The 20,003-nt window shown below is 42.5% G+C and overlaps 1 protein-coding gene across 3 annotated transcripts in view; it reads left to right on the top strand.

Moving 5' to 3' along the window:
- Positions 1–20,003, top strand: part of TPK1 (thiamin pyrophosphokinase 1) — a 251,943-nt gene that overhangs the window by 63,415 nt on the left and 168,525 nt on the right. For 2 of the 3 annotated variants that reach the window (XM_036246505.1, XM_036246504.1), the window contains exon 4: positions 18,426–18,495. In XM_036246505.1, coding sequence (XP_036102398.1) covers positions 18,426–18,495 — 70 coding nt within the window. Of the gene's footprint in view, positions 1–18,023; positions 18,220–18,425; positions 18,496–20,003 lie in introns of all 3 variants that reach the window. The other variant, XM_036246506.1, reaches the window with a different exon arrangement.

Raw genomic sequence — 20,003 nt, 5'->3', positions numbered from 1 at the left:
CCTTTCCAATTTGTATGCCTTTTATTTCTTTTTCTTGTCTAATTGCTCTGGCTAGGACTTCTAATACCATGTTGAATAGAAGTGAGAGTGGACATCCTTGTCTTGTTCCTGATCTTAAGAGGAAAAGCTTTTAGCTTTTAACCATTGAGTATGATATTAGCTCTGAGCTTGTCATATATGGCCCTTATTATATTGAGTTATGTTCCAACTATACCTATTTTACTGAGAGTTTTATCATAAATGGATGTTGAATATTTTCAAATGTTTTTCTGAATCTGTTGAGATGATCATATGATTTTTATTCTTTATTTTGTTAATGTGGTTTAGCACATCAACTAATTTGAGGATTTTGAACCATCTTTGTATCTCTGGAATAAATCCCACTTGATCATGATGTATGACCCTTTTACTGTATTGTTAAAGTCAGTTTGTTAATATTCTATTGAGGATTTTTACATCTATGTTCGTCAGGGATATTGGTCTATAATTTTCTTTTATTTGTAATGTCTTTGTCTGGTTTTGGAATCAGGGTTATACTGGTCTCATAAAATATTTATATATATATGTATATATAAAATTATTTTTTTTCAGCCATAAAAAAGAACGAAATGTTACTTGTGACAGCATGGATGGACCCCAAGGGCATTATGCTAAGTGAAATAAGTCAGACAGTGAATGACAACTACGTATGAGTACACTTATATGTGGAATATATATACATAACTTAACTATAGATACAGAGAATAGATTGGGTGCGGGGTGGGAGAAAGGAGTGAACTTTTTTTAAGTTTAAGTAAATTTTAAAAAGAAAAGAAAAGGGCACTAAGGGGAAATGCTAATTTAATATAATGTCTCTAATGATACCATCCAAAAATATTCCATTAACACCTTGGAGTATTTCTTTCTAATTTTATGTGTTGTGCACATGTGTGTGATTGTACTTACTGAAATGGAACCTATTATTTGAAAGGTAATTCTCTGCTGTATTGATGTATCATAATTAGTTTCAGCAGTCCTATACTGCTCTGTTCTGCAACGGAGGGGCATGGGAAGTAGTTTTTGTTTTTGTCTCTAAAACAGTTTAGCAGAAGTGCTGCTGCCCAGTTTTTGCTTATCTGTTCTTTTCCCTTTGTGTTGATTCCCCCACCCCCATATTTTTCTCTTAATGTGCTAAACTAATTTATAAAAATTTTTGAAAAGTAGGTTTATTTTTATTTTTTTAAAATGTATCTTTATCGTCAAAAGTATTCCAGATGTCCCCCTTTTTATTCCCATCGACTGCCTCCCCCATGCTCTCACCGACCCCCTTCTCCCGCCTTCACCACACTATCGTCTGTGTCCATGGCCGGCATATATGCATATGAGTTCTTTGGTTCATCTCTTCACACACACACACACACACACACACACACACACACACACCCCACCACCTGAGATTCGTCAATCTGTTCCATGCTTCCATGTCTCTGGATCTATTTTGTTCATTAGATTCCACATATAAGTGAGATCATGTGATACCTATCTTTCTTTGACTGGCTTATTTCACTTTATTAATAGCTTCTGGCTCTAGATGTAGCCTACAGATATTGAAAGGTGATGGGTCCTAATCTTTTCAAGGTCAAAAATTTGTCATTCTAATGAATTTTGAATCTCAAACATACTTAAAAGTAATATGAATAGACAAACTGCTCTCATCATTTAGAATCTTGACCATCCTTTAACACATATTCATTGAAAAACTTAATGGGTAATAAACTTAAAATGTTTTTGAAGTTCAAAATTAAAATATGCATTTAACAAATACTTAGTTGGATGCCAGCGACACACCAACCAGTTGTTCTTTTTGACTCTGGGGAAACAGTGACACCTAAGACATGATCTTCGCTTTCATGGAGCCCACAGTTTATTAGGAGAGATGTGAGGAAGACACATCATAGAAGAGTAAACAAAAAAACTGAAGGAGAATATCCTGCGATGATAAACTTAAATCAAGGGTGAAGTAGTCAAGAGGTGTCTCTTTGAAGACATCACATTTGAGTTGCAGTCAAAACGTAAGAAGAAAATAGCCATGTTAAGGGCAGGTGAAAACAGCCCTGTTAACAGCCCTGGCCAAGGGAGCAGCAGGTGCAGACTCTGGGAATGGGGTGGGTTGGCGTGTTTGAGACAGAGAGAACCATTTGTGGCTGGAGGGTAGGAAGTGATGAGGAGATGCAATTTCCAGTTAAACTTACAGAAAAGACTCTGTGAGAGTATGTGCTTAGACAAGCTTCAATAGCATGTTTGAAAATGTCTATAGCAGTCACATTTGTATATTACCCACTTTCTTGGACAAAAACCTTAAATCTCAGCTGTGATACTTCCCAGAACCCATTTATCGTCACTGCTCCGCTGTTTTCATTGATTAAGGCTGAGAAGGATTGTGTGTCCAAAACTTCAACCTCACCATCATTACCAACAAAAAAATTGGGAGGAACCCTAATTTGCATCTTTGTGTATGAAGGCGGTAGCGATCCAAATGTTTGATGAGGATGGTGGTGAAGGTAGGGGTGGCAGCGATGGCCAACATTTTTAGAGTTTTGCTAAGTGCCAGGCACTCTCCTGAGATCTTTTTAGAGATTGATTCGTTTAGTTTTTACCCTAGGAAGCAGATGCTCTTATTATCCCCATTGAACAGATGAGGAAATTGAGACATAAAGAGATTCGGTAATTTGCTCAAGGTCACATAGCAAATCACACTTGCTCAAGGTTACATGACAAGCAGCCGAGCCGGGATTCAACTCCTAATTTATATGTATCTGTACAAAATACAACAAAATGTTCTGTCATTGGCGATTCATTTCTTCTTATATGAAAAGTTAATGCTTACAAAAATTTAATGATTTACTCCTTTAAACACTGTTGTGTGATACGTGCTGTTGCATCAGCTCTGACTCCTGGGGACCCTGTGGATGAGTGACGTCCACAGTGTCTGTCCTCAGCAGCCCTGCTCAGCTCCTGCAGGCCCAGGCCTATGGCTTCTCATGGAGTCACCCGTCTCGTGTTCGGTCTTCCTCTCTTCCTGCTGCCTTCCGTTGTTCCCCGCATTCCTGTCTTTTCCAGAGAGCCCTGCCTTGTCATGATGTGCCTGAAATCGGACTGCGAGGTTTCAAGTTTAATTTGCTCTAGGACAGTGGTTCTCAACCATTCTAATGCCGTGACCCTTTAATACAGTTCTCATGTTGTGGTGACCCCCAACCATAACATTATTTTTGTTGCTACTTCATAAGTGTAATTTTGCTACTGTTATGAATCGCCATCAGAAATAATGTATTTTCCGATGATCTTAGGCGACCCCTGTGAAAGGGTCATTTGACCCCCAAAGGGGTCACGACCACAGGTTGGGAACCTCTGCTCTAGGACCTTGCTCATCTTTCTGGTGGTCCAGGATCCACAGAGCTCTCTTCCAACACTTTTTTCTCCTGTCAGCCTTCTTCCCTGTCCACCTTTCAGAATGCTGTGTCCTTCAAATGCTGTTATATGTAAAAGTGGCTTTAGGTATTTAACCTAGCAGACTAGAGAAAAAAGTGAGACTGCAAACTATTGTCTAGTTACATTGATCTTTTTAAGGCGATGGAACATTTTTTTAGGTTTAGCATCTTTGGATCTGGTAATGTTAAAATTTCTACCAGGGGTACATGCTTGGGATCCAATACATTTAGCATTGCTAAGAGCTTAAACATTCATGTTATGTAACCCAGAGCAGTTCTGAGAAAGCAGATGTATTTGGGTCTGTCGCATTTAGATTATGTCAAGGTCTCAGTTAATCATTATACTTTATTAGGAACAATTTGCTGAATCTCACAGCTTAAGATGAATAAATAATACTTGGTGTCCATGCACTCCAATTATATGTCACATTTTTATTACAATACAATGACAGAAGATACAATATTTATATCAATTAATATTTAGAAATCTGGTTATAGCTGCCCAGGGTGTCAACTTTCCTAAATATGTTTGACCCAAAGTACTGTACAGACATGCAGTGCTCAGCTATAACACCAACATTCACTGTTCATGTCTGTTGATACTAATCTCTACATGTTTCTTAAGAACTTAACATTTGAATAACCTTTCCTGTGTATTCATTCTTCCTGACCTCGATGGCAGGGCTGATGTGTGTGGAAGGGCAGGACAGGTAGGGTTTTCAGTTTCATATCTTTTGCAGTTATGTTTAGTGGTGGCTGTTAACACGTTAGATTTGTCTTTTAGTCAAAATGGTTTACAAATTACATTCTTACATGTTGCAGTCATTCCCTTTAGAAGGGGCTCTCGGTGAGCAGTGAGTCACGTAGCGGCTCGGCTTCTGTCCTTAAGTGGGCAGAATGGTTTCATGTGTCCCCTGATCTCATCATTCATCTTCATCAATTACTGGTCAATTTCACTTCCTATATACTCTCCCCCACTGCATTATGGGAAAGCAAATGCCAGATATCATTTTATTTCCATCCACAAGTAAAGAAATTGTTTTAAAGATTTATTTCTGGTCTTTGTTTTATGCAGTTGCACTTAACGTCAGTATAAGAGACTTGCAGCTCTCCTGTTGGAGAACTCTGAAGGCCTCATTTGGCATGCATGCATTAGGCCAGATGCCCAGAAAGATGTGCAAGCAGATGGAAATTTTGTTTTCGATGTGATCAAATGTGCTGCCAATCTTTCATTCTGCTTTCCTAGAGAGAAAAACACCGGGTCGTCTTCTGTGCCTCCTTTTCTCCCTTCCCTCCTTTCTGATACGTTTCTAATTCCATTGATTTTCTCTTTATTATTATTATTATTCTTTAAATGTCTGTTTCATTCACTTTTAACTCTGTGTGTCCCCTGCTGCTGTCTCTCTTGCCTGATCATTCTGTCTCTGAAGCTGCTTTTCTGGTCACGTGTTGGTTGCTGTTGCCCTTCATCTCCTGGGCTGCCCTGCCCAGACTTCACCATGTCCCTTCAGGCGCTGCCCTGTGCACCCGCCCCGCTTAAGTCCCTTTTTCTGACCCCCAGTTTCCCCACAGCTGACCCGTCATAACCTCCCGTTTTGATTTACCGGCATAGACCTTTCCGGCTGCTCTGCAGAGTGCCCGTCCCCTGGGCTGGCGGGCTCCCTCCTGCCCCTGCTGTGAGGTGCACTCTGCGCTCCCCCCCCCCACACATACCTGTCCCCTCTCCTTCCCTCTCTCCCTCCGTCTCCGGTCTCCTTTCTGTCCGTCCAAGTCCGGCTCTGTGACTCCGGGCCAGTCCTGATCGGTTCTCTTTCGGAATTTCTGTAAGTGCGACTAGTAGGTGGTGAGACATGGAGTCTTTGGTTGCACTTTTTCTTGCATTATTTCAATTTCCTTACGTATTTTTGTTTCTAAATTGGGTAGATATCTTCTTGGATACAGGGGATTTTCGAAGCGATGTTGGACACATGGTATGAACTTCACTATACCTGTTGATTAAAACTCTTGAATGTGATGTATATGTGGACTATTGTGACTAACCATCTAGTTTTTTTTTTGTAATGCACATTCCTTTGTATTTTTTGCAGAGTATTTCAGTGATGCTCATTCTGTACCAGACAACTTCTTGTCTAGTTTTAATTTTTTTGATCAACTCTGTGGGCTCATAATTCTTCTGCGATTTTTGCCCCATTTTTCAAGAGCTCTTGAATCTCTTTGAATGTTTTACTTTTTCATTAAGTTCTGTGAGTTAGGGTGTTATTTCTAGTCCTGCTTTTCATCTGCTTGATGGCAGCATTTCTCTAGTGACTTTTTCTTTTTTTTTTTTTTTTTTTTATCCTCACCCGAGGACATTTTTCCATTTTTGTTCAGGTAGAGTGGGAGGGAGAGAGAGGAACAGAGAGAGAGAGAAACATCGACGTGAAAGGGACACATCGAGTGGCTGCCACCCGCACGACCAACCAGGGCCGGGGACAAACTGCAACCGAGGTACGTGCCCTTAGCGGGAACCGAACCCGGGTCTCTCAGGACCGCAGGCCGACGCTCTAACCGCTGAGCCAAACCGGCCAGGGCTCTAGTGACTTTTTCTTTATTTGCTTTCTCTGTTTTGTTCTTTTTTCTCTCTCTTTACTTCCTGTCTCTTCTTCCCTCCTTCCCTCCCTCCTTTAACTTCCTGGTCTAGTCTAGATCCTGTGCTCATTCCTTTTTATTGACATTTGAATGAAGTAAGTCCCCCCTGGGCCACCGAGTGGACACTAGTCGATGTGGGGGCTGGCGGAACAGGGGAGCAGGAGCTGTGCCCTGTTCAGAGAAGCACCTGACAGCAGGCCTGTGTACGAGTGACAGCAGGCCTGTGTACGAGTGACAGCAGGCCTGTGTACGAGTGACAGCAGGCCTGTGTACGAGTGCCGAGCGTCTGCTCGCGGAGCGTGCGCGCGGAGGGTGTGGACTCCTTCCTGCCGCCTCACCAAGTGTTTCCTGCCTTGGTTTTGTATCTGCATCTTGAGCCGAAGGCCCCTCTGGGCATTGCCCTGGCCCCCTGCATGTGTTTCACCTCCTCTGGGGGCACTTTTGCACACGTGCTGATGGGGGCGAGAGTTTGCTTAGTTTTCCCTAAGATGTAATTTTCAGTTCTTTTTTTTACTCTGTTGTTTGGGATGGAGAAAGAACAGAGACTTCTCCACTCTGCTGTCTCAATACGCTCTTCTTTTCAAATTTTTTTCTTTAAAGTTGTGGGTCACTTTTACACAGAACTTATGTGCAGGCATGCATAACCATGGATATGGTCAGCAATGCTGGGGATGGGTGCGGGGCGGGATCGGGAGGAGGGGGTCAATGGGGGGAAAAGGAGAAACATTTGTAACAAGAGTAAATTCATAAAATAAAAAAATAAAGTTGTCGGTCACTCATCCAGCTAACAAGAGCCTTCTGCAGAGTCATGCTTAGGATTTGGCTTCTTGGCCCCTTTTACTGCGTGGCGACCTTCCCCTGCCTGTGCACTGTCTTCCTGGGCAGGGGATTTCGCTCTGGTCCCCGTGGGTGAGCGTGCACAAGCGGGGCGTCCCTGCACTGTGAGGAGGGTCCTGAAGGCACAGCCCGGCACTGCACTTACTACAAATGTGGCCGAGACCGGTATTTGCATCTCAGTTCGTTTCTCTGGGCTACACTGGTCTTTTGTGCATTTATGAGGTGGTATATCTTATGAATTATTGAAACAAGCTCGACTACATCTTTTTTACAAAGAATAGAAGTCGCTTTTATTTGCCCGCCTTCCCATCTCGAGGCACTGGTTTCCTTTTATTATTGAATTCTACTTAGTGGTGCTTTTTATGTCCCAGGGATCAAAGCTGCAGCACAGGGGGAAAGAGTTCTGTACTTCGGTAGGAAAGGAGATAGTTATTTTAGTTTCTTTCATCAAATACCAAAAGTTATTTTCAAATTTATTGCAACCAAGAAAAGGAAAAAACAAAACAAAACAAAAAAACACCCACTACCTGCCAATCAGTGAGAGGACTAACAGCATGTGTCTACCAGGCAGAATTTATCATTGTTTCATATTTTACAAGCACAACAATGAATTGCATTTTGCATAATGGAAGATTTCTTTTTTCCATCATGCTTGCAAGCTGGGCTCCATAGTCATGTTTGCAAACAGCAGCAGCATCGTTGGCATAACCTGAGCCCATGTAATTTCCAGCTGTTGAAATCAATTCTTTCTTTGGTCCTGTTAAAAACTATCATCTAGCCCTGGCCAGTTTGGCTCAGCGGTTAGAGCATCGGCCTGCAGTCCAGAGAGACCCGGGTTTGGTTCCCGCTAAGGGCATGTACCTCAGTTGCAGTTTGTCCCCGGCCCTGGTTGGGTCGTGTGGATGGCAGCCACTCGATGTGTCTCTTTCACATCGATGTTTCTCTCTCTCTCTCTCTTCCTCTTTCTCCCTCCCCCTCTATCTGAACAAAAAATGGAAAAATGTCCTCAGGTGAGGATAAAACGAAACAAAAACTATTATCTAACAACAGATCTCACTATTTTTCTTTTTGCTCTGTTTATATTTCCATTGGTTTTCTTGTTTGTGTGTTTTTACTTTCACGTGAATGAACGTGTTTCTCACTGATGCTTGGTGTGTAAGAAAGGGATGGAACACATAAAGGCATTCTTAGGCTGGCTTTTGTGTGACTTCCTGGGTCAGTCACAGAGCTGATTAACATTTTAATTTTGCTTCTCTTTTTGTCTCATTTTTTAAAAAGCCAACTAGAGGTTGTAGGACAGAGAAAAGCTACCTATAATATTATGTATTTTTAAAAATTGCTATAATATGAAGATCCTGATGTTCTCGTGTAGATTTGAGTCAAGACTTGTACAAAAGCCCCGAGGTCGTAAAATACCTTCCACTTCCTCCTGGGGGGTAGAACAGGTCTGTGTGATGGGTGAGAGGCTTTGTTCTGGGGGCGGCATTCCCTCATCCTGGGCGTTACCGCACGACTGCTGATTTTTCAGATTTGGTGGTTCTGAAGATATGGAAGTAGTAATAAGTATTCTGAGGCAGATAATAGGTTACATTTATTTGATGTGGGTTTAGTGTATTGTTTCTGTTGTCTGAAGTTGCTCACGGGAGGAATAACACAAAAAGGTGGCTATCATCCTTATTTTAAATCACAAGGCTGACCTTCCCCAGAGCTTCCAGGGGTAATGTACTAATCTCACCTAGGTTTGCCTACCCCCTCGGTAGACTGTGCTCTCTCCTGCCTCTGGGCTCCTGCCTGGCATGATTCCATTCCCTGCTGCTTTTTCCACTCAGCAAACTCATACTTTTAAAATAATAAGACATTATTTTTATTACTTGTGGTCTCCGTGTCTGTGGTTTGCTGAGCTGGCTCTGTCCCTTCTGCACGCCTCCGTGAGCTTGGCGATCAGTCTGCTCGGGCATCATCTCGCTGCATACTGTACTTGTCTCCTAGCTTCTTGACCACTGCTGGGTGAAAGGAATACCATGTGAGCCACGGACGTGCATCTAAATCTCCTTGTAGCCACGTTAAGAAAGTAAAAAGAAACAGGAAAAACTGTAATACTGTCCTATTTAATCCAGTATATTCAGAATATTGTCATTTCCACATATAGCCCGTGTAAGAATTATTGATACGTTTGGTATTCTTTTGTACTACATCTCAGAAATCCAGGGTTTATTTTCCACACACAGCACATCTCCATGAGACGAGCTGCATTTCAGAGGCGTGAGCCCAAGTGGCTGGTGGCTGCCATTCCGAATGGTACAGTTCTGGGCTCTGGTCCCTTGAGAGTTGGAGCCATGTCTGGGTTTTGCTGTATTTCTTGCTACAGTTGGTTCTCATTCAGTGCCTACAAATGAATGAATGAGTGAACAAAATACACTGGGAGAGTTATTATGTAGATCGATGCTGATCTAATTATGTCAGCATCTCCTGTTAAGAGAACTAAGGCGCATTGTCTAATGTAGAGAACAAGCTTTGAAGAGAGGAGTTGCCAAAGATTTATTGCAGGAGACAGAGAGGAGTGGAAATAAAGGGGCTGGTCAGTCTCCCTCCAGGATGTACCTTCCAGCTGATGTCCCTGATGCACATTCGATGGTCAGTTTTACTGAGGGACTAAGCTGCTTCCACCACAGTCGTTGTATTCAAATTTGTAATCAAGTCCCATGTACATCTGTTTAATACGAATAGAGGCCAGTGTGTCTGCTTTCATTTGCTGCTTAAAAAATAAAATTGATACAATTTTGTGAATGAGCGCAGTTCATCTGGATAGCAGTTAGGTTTTATGTAGTGAAAGTAATTATGTGCATATTCCATGCCCACTTATGTGCATACTATCAGATAAGCTTTTCTCTGTGCACAAGGAGGCACGGAAATGATCATTGCAGCAATTTTTAAAATAGTAAAAGCATATAAACCACCTAAATGCCTATTAATAGGAGAGCGGATAAATGTTTTTGACACATTCATTAACTCTATACAGGAGTTCAATGCATCTAGTGAACTAGATTTGTATTTTTCCTCCAAAAAACATAATGTTGAGTGATTTGAGAAACGAGTTGGGAAACACCATTGTTTAAAAAATTAAAAAGAACACATTACACAGTATTGCGTATTGCTCATTGATGCAAATGCAGGCTATGTAAAAGTGTGTAAAAGTGTAAAGATGGACCCACTGTTATTTGGTTGGTCGTTAGAAAGAGATCCGGGGTCTAGGGAATAGAATCCTACCTGGTTTTTTGTAACACAAAGTGCTGAGTGATGAAAACTGGCAATGCCACTTGGAGGTCACAGAGGTGTCATCTTGCTCTTTGTTCTTTGATGTGTGGGTCTAACTTTGTGTTTTATACATTCAGAGGATCTCCTTTGGGTCTCTCTCTATTTTTTAAGTACAATTTAGGATTAGAAAGAGGAGGTATTTTTCTTTATCAGCGCACCGCGCATGAATTCTTTCAGTCTTGTGTGGAAGAGGAGCACGCGGGAAGAGCCCTTCGACGTGCAAGTGCAGAAGAGCACTTGTCATGACTTTGCCTCGTTCCGGGGATCCCAGGCTGGAATTTCAATCCGGAATCTCAGTCCCCCATGGGAAAATCCTAATACCCTCAGAGTCCCGCAGGGCCTCTGTACCTTCCTGAGTTAAGGTAACTAGTGTTTAAAATAATCTAGAATAGCCCGAGTCTTTTATTTAAAATATGTTTTGATTAATTTTTTGAGAGAGAGAGAGAGAGAGATAGAAACATCGATGAGAGAGAATATCGATTGGCCGCCTCCTGCATGCCCCTGACTGGGGATCGGGCCCACATCCTGGCATGTACCCTGACCGGAATCGAACCGGTGACCTCTTGGTGCAGGGTTGGATGCTCAGCCACTGAGCCACACCGGCTGGGCTTTCCTTTTTTTTTTTTTTCTAGAGATGTCCCTGTTCTTCTCTCCTGCTTTCTACTCAAAGCCATTAGAAAGCACCGCCCTCTTTTTCCTAAGCAGATGAATTAGCTTATGATTGATTGTGCTCAGAAAAACAGCACAGTCAGGGTCTCAGATTATATTGTGAAATTCTTACACTAGTTAGCAGTAAAAATATGGGATTATTTCTTAGTTTCTAGTTATTTTATATTAAGGCTGAATTGCTGAAGTTAAGCTATTATTATTAACATTTAATGATTGTTTAAAAGAATAGATATGTTCACTAGAAATGCTCACTTAATAAATTGTGTTTATATATGTGTGTATATATATATATATATATATATACACACACACACACACACATATATCTCCTCACCCGAGGACATTTTTCCATTATTTTATTCAGATAGAGTGGGAGGGAGAGAGAAGAAGAGAGAGAGAGAGAAACATCGACGTGAAAGGGACACATCGAGTGACTGCCACCTACACGACCCAACCAGGGCCGGGGACAAACTGCAACCGAGGTACATGCCCTTAGCGGGAACCGAACCCGGGTCTCTCTGGACCGCAGGCTGACGCTCTAACCGCTGAGCCAAACCGGCCAGGGCAATCGTGTTAAAATATTTTAATAAAGATGTCAAAGGTACTAGGAGAGAGACAGGTATGATCAGATTAGGTATTTTTCTATCTCTGCAAAATAAGATAAGTGTATTGTTTTTTTGTGGAACAAACAATCCGGTCTTGATACATTTTCACTTTTGATATATGCAACAAGAAATCCCTCATTCCAAATGTGCCTTGCATATAAGTTCTGAGCTCTAGTAGCAGAGATCCAGGAAATACTAGGAGAGGGGCAGGAATTCTGGTGCTGAAGGAACAGGACATGGAGGGCTGCCTCTTCCAAATCTACTTTCTTCTGTGGTTAACTTGTTTGCATCAACAAAGTGACTTTTTTTTAGAAAAAGGTTTCACTTTTGCCAAGTGGACCAACCAACCGCCACCATGACTCTTGTCTTTTATTCTGTCTCTTGGTAGTTCTAGGTGTTTCATCGTGTTTGCTCGTCCAGAGGTCTGCCACTTGTCCCTGCCACTGGCCAGTGCTCACGCATGGTGACGCCAGCTGAGCTCATCGAAGTTGTCACTTTCCATGCTCACTCTCCAAAGTGACATCGGAGTGATGGTTGTTTCTCACCTGACATGCGAGATGATGGGAGCAACCCAGCCGATCCCAGACGACAGAGGACCTGGTCTGGTAGTTGTGACTAGTGGCAATGATAGTAATAGGGTCTCAGTGAATAGGAGACATGAATGGAAGGGTGTGGGTCATGCTAGAAGATTAGCCAGGATATAACTGCTAGCCAGTACATGCACTGGTTGTATGCGAGGTCTCAATGATGATTCAGAAGTCTGACCCCGAGGGTAGTGTGGTAGCTTGGTGTCTGGCATAGATATGAAGGCAGTTTAGCTGGGATGTCAGTTGACTTGTTAGTTTAGCTTCCTTTGGTAGCTAGGGAGATGTAGTTTCTGGGTGATAGTCCTGCTTTTATTTATTTTTTTCTTTATTGATTTTTAGAGAGAGAGGAGGGGAGAGGGAGAGAGACAGAAACATCGATGAGAGAGAACATCCACTGGCCTCTCCTGCACGCCCCCCACTGGGGATCAGGCCCACAACCTGGGCATGTGCCCTGACCGGGAATCGAGCCAGTGACCTCTTGGTGCAGGGTCGACGCTCAACCACTGCGCCTCAACGGCCGGGATGATAGTCTGCTTTTAAATCAGAACTTCAGAGGATAGCAGTGAGCAAGTTTGCCTTACAGCTCGTATTGTAACCGCACAGACTGTTGAGGGGTGCATGGTCCTCCAGTTAGGGCACCGACTCTTGGGACACTGGGCATTGGCTGTGATATTTTTCGTTGTTGCAACTTGGGTGTTCTAGGCATCTAGTGGGTAAGGCCAAGGATGCCGCCACACATCTGCAATGTGCTGGACAGCCCTGCCCAACAAAAGCCCAAAGTGTGAATAGTGCCAAGGTTGGGCAACCCCGCATCAGGGCAACACCAACACGGTTGCTATAGTTCTCTCGTTCCCCATAGACTGCGTGTGCGTTGTCTGCCACCTTGTTCCTAAAGTGTGGCCATCTTCGGTGGCAATGCGGCGGTGAGAATGTGCTCAGCGTTAGTCATTCTAACAGCTCGCGTTGGATCAGACGCGTGTGCTAGCTCCGCGTACAAGACTAGTTTTCTGTGCAGCCTCGCTCTCTGCGGTTTCACACGCTGTGAGCTTTGCTCGTCTTTTAGGAAAATGTTTCCGTGCCACTTGAGGATAGGCAGCTTGGTGTTTGGCTGTTGTTAAGATTTTGTTCGTAATGAGGTCTTTGGCGTCACTCAGTGTGAACGAGGAACCTGATTGTAGGCGTGAGAAACAGCATCAAGAAGGAGTCAGTGGCGTGCACACTTTGCCGGCACAGTGCTTAAGGAGGAGAGGAGGAGGGGAAGTGGAGGGGGGAACGGGAAACAGAACGAACACAGTCTGCCTAGAGGCAGTACACTCTCCTGACCCCGCGTCAGCCCGTTCCCTGGGCCGGGACAGGGCTGGGACGCAGGTGCCCGGGATGAATACCACTTATTTGTATTTGGAACGAGGATAATTCTGTGCTCCTGACTTGACTAAAATTAAAAGAGCATTCTACTCACTGTGTGTGGGGTATTACAAATAGTGTGAGCTTTCCTAATAATTGCACATAAATATAGTATAAATAAAATCCTTCATCTGAAACTGAGTTATCCAAGCAGCTGTTAATTATGCATATGATCCTCCTGTGAGCAAAGGAAATGGTTGCTCTGTCCCCCAGAGAGCATATATTTCCATGCGGTGCTTTCTTTTTTTTTCTATCCTCACCCGAGGACATTTTTTTGTTGTTGTTCAGGTAGAGTGGGAGGGAGAGAGAGGAACAGAGAGAGAGAGAAACATCGATGTGAAAGGGACACATCGAGTGGCTGCCACCCGCACGACCGACCAGGGCCGGGGACAAACTGCAACCGAGGTACGTGCCCTTAGTGAGAACCGAACCCGGGTCTCTCAGGACCGCAGGCCAACGCTCTAACCGCTGAGCCAAACTGGCCAGGGCTCCATGCGGTGCTTTCAATGAAAGTTTGTCCATGTGCGCTGGCCGGTTTGGCTCAGCGGTTAGAGCATTGGCCTGCGGTCCTGAGAGACCCAGGTTCGGTTCCTGCTAAGGGCACGTACCTCGGTTGTAGTCCGGCCCTGGTTGGGTCATGCAGGAGGCAGCCACTCAACGTGTCCCTTTCACGTTGATGTTTCTTTCTCTCTCTCTCCCTCCCTCCCTCCCCCTCTATCCGAACAAAAAATGGAAAAATATCCTCCAGTTAGGATAAAAAAAAAAGTTTGTCCATGTGAAGCAAAGCCTTGATAGGGGAAGCAGGCTAATCTGCCTGTCAGCCGTGTCCATGAACTAACCGATTTGGATCATAATCAAGGCTTTGCTGATGGTAGTGTCTAAAATAATCAGCAAACTCTCTGCAAAAATAGACAGCTCTTCTTAAGGGCTTGATCTGGCACAGATTTGGGGAAGGCTGAGTCTCTGGAGTTGACATTAATAAGGCTAGTGCCTGGCTATTGCCATGGCCAGAGGGACTCAATCAGTGCCCTTGTCTCCTCGCTTTATCTTGACTGTCCGGCCTTGGTTCTCTGGGTCCATGCGATAGATCGCAGGCCAAGCTTCCACCAGCAGGTGGCAGGACAGAAGAGAAGGGACCCTGGAAAGGCTGTAGGTTTCATCGTCTTTGGTTGGATCCCATCTGTGTCTCTGAATCAGTCGCTCTGGGCAGAAAATTGTCATTTGGGTAAGAGTACAGGGGTGGGGTTCCAGTGAAGAAAACCCATTATGCAAAAAGTAAATCTTTCTTTCTGACCTAGCCCTCTTCTGCAGAAGTACCACTGGAACGGATTTCTTGTGCTTATAAGTGTATAAATGTAAAAGTCAATACCTTTATCATGTTATATGCAGATGGTAGTATCTCACATGTTTTTTCCCCACTTTTATCATTGACTAATATATCTACTTGATAAACTTGACAAAGTAACCTTGGCCCGGTTCTTAGTTTTCTTGAATTTGGTGTACTCCCATGCATTTTCGAGGTGTTACTGCAAGGAACATTTGACCAAAATTATTTAAAACGTTAAATAACAATGCACCTTATGAAATAACACGAGCACAATATATAGTTACTTATTTTTGTGCTTCCATAATTGGGCCGTGATGTATTTTACCAATATTCGATTTGTGCCATTGAAGTTTGCTACTGTTTTTCATAGAGTTTCTGATCAGAAGGCAGGCACACTTACATTTTTCTGTATCTGCCCACCTGTCCCCAAAGTTGTGGCCTCACCAACAAGGGGTCATAGAGTTTGTTTCCCCACGCTCTTCCCTTCTAGTTTTCTCTAGTCTCTGAAAAACTTGTGGATTTGGTAAAATATATATAATAATCTTTATTTTGCATTAGAGTCAGCATTGTTGGGATTAGTTCCAAGTCATAGGACTAATAAGTACTTGATCTAGACTAGAATTGAAATCTTCTCTATCTGGTGTTCTTTCAGTTAACCGAAATTGAAAAATGTTTCTTTAATTTCACTTTATTTTCTCTTCTACCTTCATGTTTGTAACTAATTTGGTAACCTACTTTGCAGAAAGTCAAATTATATCTGTCCAACTTTCGTCAGTGGAAATTAATTAAATAGCCAACAAATCTCTATAGTGAATGAAACTCTTCATTTTCAGTAACATTAAATTACATTATGCCAGGCTAAAAAAAGTTAGCTTAAGATGTATTTAATATATTTATTGGTAGTACCAATGTATAAAGGTTTATGGAGATGTTAATGCATTTTAGTCTTCAACTGCATATCAGCCTGATGCACAGTAAAAAATTGTTTAACCATTGAAGTTATAGTATTTGACAAATCTGCAAAAGTTTTGCTGAATAAGCCAATGAAATTTTTACATTAAAAGATAACTCATGTAATAATTGCTATTCATTAAAGCTTGAGACAATTTAAATGATGAAGTGAACATATTTTTGATGCTAATTCATTATGATTTACAAAAAATATCTTATTAAAGAGTGCCACCTACTCTGCTTCCTTTCATTGGTCACTTTCATTGACAGGGATATTTTGTTCTCCACTTTTCACATTGCTATCAATGAATTGTTCATTATATGCTTGAAGGATTTTGTTTTCAAAAAAAGTTTGATTAATGTATGTGGAAAATATTTTGAACTCATTAAAACATTTTTGTTACTACAATTTTAAATGTAGTAGAACACATCATTTTTACGAAAGCCTTATTGAAAACAAAATAGTTTTGGGGACAGACTGGAACTTGGTCCTTTCAGATGGGTTGCACCCTACATCTTGGTCCAGAGAGAATAGTCTACAGATTTAATCAGGGTTATTTTGGCTTCCTTTGCGTTTAAAACAAGAATAAATGTGGGCAAATTTACTTCCTGTGTTCTAGTTATCTCTCCTTTCATAAACTATGCTGAAATATCCATTTAAATCTTGGTATGAGAAATAACAGGCATTAGAAACAGGCTTTGGATCGGAAAAGTGACACCGATTTCGCTGAACCAGTTTCAGGCTCTGTCCATAGAAGGCCCCTCCCCTCGCTCCTGCCCCCCCCCCCTTTCGTCGGGTTGATTGTAGCGCTCTGGCTCCGTAGAGGCTGCAGCTTGTTGCCTATAGATTTGCTTGTTTCTCTTTTTCCTACTGTAATGTGAGCCTGGAGGGCTAAATCTGTTTTATTCATCTTTCTATTCCAGACAGGGTCTGGCACATAACTGGTATAAATGTTAACTTCAACTGATCTGGGCAAAATAATATACTTTGAAAAATGGACAAGTTATTCGACTCAATAATCTTAGCCACTAAAAACAGTTTCTTCGGTTTTCCTATTAACTTCCGTGAATCCACTTTTACATAAAAGGACCCCGTGTGCTTGTTAATTTGTTACAGAGAATTGTTCTGTACAGTCCGAGGGCAGTTATTAATAGTTTACCATCTGCTTCTATTTACAGTCTTTCCAGTCCCCGCATTCAGTTACTCTGAGTCGTATTTTGTATGAGATGATCTCTCTTTCCATTTTAGATTTTGATGATTTCGAACTTTTAGGTTTTGATATTTTTAAATACGCAGAATAGTCTGTAATCTTCAAGTAATTTTTGTGGCTTAATTTGAATTTGGGTGCCTGTTCTTACAAGGAACTGTGGTGATTGGCAAAATGAGATAGATGTCTGTCTTAGATATCTCTATAAAACTTATTTTTGTTTTTCACCTTTTAAGTAGCTCAGACTTTCCTTTTCCAGCAAACATGGCTTTTTAAACTGTATTTTAATTCTAACAAAAATGGAGGAAGAGGTTTTTCTTTTCATTTTACTTCCCTTTCTCCCGAAACCCTCTCCTGCTTACAACATCGTCATCAAATTTCACCTACCTGCATTTAGGACCGCATCGAACAGTATTATAACTTTGTTGTTTGTTTTCAGTTACAGTTGACAGTCAGTATTATTTTGTGTTCCTTTCCTTGCCCTGAACAAACCCCACAGCCTTGCCTCCTGTCCCAGTAGCTATCAAAGCAAAAGTCACGAAGTCCCACAGCTCTGTTCAGGGTGAGGAGTGAGAACCTCAGCCATCTCTGCATTTGCTCTCATCCCCCAGGATGAGGAATAGAGCCTGGTCTTACACCATCAGGGAAACGATATTTAAAAAAAATGAAAGAGGGCACTGAGGCTGAGACACCAAACATTTCTAGGAAAATTAGAAGACACTGAGGACCCAAACTTAGGAGTCTGCGGACTGAGAATATTTCAGGGAACACCCGCAGGAGGCGTAGAACAGCACCCATGATCGATTCCCAGTATCAGTGCCTGATGCCAAATCAGCAGCCCCCAGTGCTCCCGTGGCCGCAGGGAAGCAGCGTGGGAGGCAGGGCAGAGCCCCAGGTGCAGAGACAGCCCGTCTTGTCGGATGTACCCTCCTCCGTCTTCACAGCATTCACACGCTGTCTAGGTTATCAGTTACTTGATATTTTCAAGTGAACTGAGGATGTTATGCCTACGGTTCATCTTACAGGAAAGCTCCTCTATCGCCATAGAATGTGGAAACCCACAAAACCAGCCGTGAGTGGGACGTGTCCGTAAACATCCATGAAGCAGAGGGAAGAGTTACCACTGTTGCCTGTCACCGAGGGAGGGCTGTCTTCTGTCACACAAAGGAAACCAGGCCAGAAGGGATATCGGGGACACACATGCAGTAATGAAAGGAAGAGGCAGGAAAGAAATACGCTGTCCGAGGGGGTTCTGTCTGTCTGTCTGTGCTCCTCACAGGTGTCCGGCAGCAGCAGGCGTGCTCTGAGTGGGAAGTGACCTGCAGGAGCGTGACTGTGTCTGCGCGCCTGTTTCATCAGCGCTTAACCCGGGAGCTGTTGCTCCAGGCGCCCTGTACTGACACATGCTCTCTGTTCTCTACCTCAAGCGCTTTTGAGGGCCTGTGCGGATGGAGGTGCCAACCGCCTGTATGACGTCACCGGAGGCGAGCGGGAGAGGTAAGCCTGAGCCCGTGTCCGTGCACCCGTTCTGCTGCCCAGTCCCTTCTCCCTTCCTTCCGAGTGAACAGAAACCGGCTCGGTGACAGCTGCCTGGCCGCGTCGGCTCACACCTCTGCTTTGGATGGTGTTTCTTAGCAGAACCAGGCCGATCACATTCTGATTTTTTAAAAAAAAACCAGCAACAAAAACCCATTCTGCTACTTCAAAAGCCTCAGTAAGGAGCATTATCGAATGTCGATATTTGTGAGGCCTTTGAACATGGACTAAAATAAAACTCCTGATGGTCACTGAGTTGTTATGCAGGTTAAATGAATACAAACTGATCTGTGAACGGAATACATGTTCTGTTGCAGATGTGAGGTTTTGACACTAGTGTTGAGTATAGCTCTGTACTGCAGTTTACTCCTAGTTACTTCTGACTTATGCACACACACTTGTTGTAGGAGATGAATAATTTATTTCTTAATGATTTGTTATCTCTGCTTTCTGGCTTTTCTGATTTTTGCATTGTGAGCTATTTTTAGAAAAAAAGAATACATCAGTGAAAGCAAAATCTAAATCTAGCTCATTATCAACATGTTTATAGTTCAGCCTCTTGGCAAACACAAGAATTATAGACTAGATCTAAGTAGGCTAAGTCTGAAAATAGTTCCCCTTCTATAATCTGTTATTAAATGCAATGCAACGTTTCTAGTTTGAGAAATCCCCCCCCCCCTTGCTGCAAAAAAATCAAGTGAAAATAGTATGATGCAGTATACCACAGGTATGAATTAGATTTAGGTATTTTGAAAGGATGTTAAATACATCGTTATTGCATCAGATTTTTTTTAACATCAGGTTTCTGAAATTGGAGCTCCTTTTTGAGAGCAGCTGGTTGCTCATGAGAGCAGGCCTGTTTCCTTTGAGATCGGGCATGCGATGTCTAGGGACTTCATCAAAGAACACAGCAACAGTAACAGCCCAGGAAACAATCTAAACTCGTAACATTTGGTGCTTTCTTATTTTTTAACTTTATGGATTCCTCTGAATGTATTCGATAAGACCTGACATGGACAGTGTGGGGAAAAATACTCATGTATGTGTTATAAAAAGTGTGGGCCTGCTCATTCAGGGAAAAGCTCGATGCCCACGAGGCTGAGACGGTGGATTGGGTAATGTTGTTTCTGTGTAGCCTGCTTGCTGGTGGCAGTCTAGTACCGAGTACTGTTCCTCTGACAGTAGGTATAACGCATAAACGTAATTACGTAAACAAGAGCTGTGGAATGATGTTCTGCAGTGCTTTCTAATTCCTCCTTGATCATAAGAACCATCTAGAATGCTTGTGAAAAAATGTATATTTCTTATGCTCATTACTTTTATTGGATCGGGCTGGACATTAATAAGAAAGATAACACACAACACTGTAATTCACATTGAAAAGCAAAACAGATGACCGGATTTGGGGAGCGAGTACCAGTCTTTCTGCCAAATTTCAAAATAATCATTTTCAGTATTTCTTAAGACAT

The sequence above is a fragment of the Molossus molossus genome, unplaced genomic scaffold, assembly GCF_014108415.1.
Source record: "Molossus molossus isolate mMolMol1 unplaced genomic scaffold, mMolMol1.p scaffold_m16_p_7, whole genome shotgun sequence".
NCBI lineage: Eukaryota > Metazoa > Chordata > Mammalia > Chiroptera > Molossidae > Molossus > Molossus molossus.
Note: the sequence above shows the minus strand (reverse complement) of the source record. Positions and strands in the feature narration are given on the sequence as shown.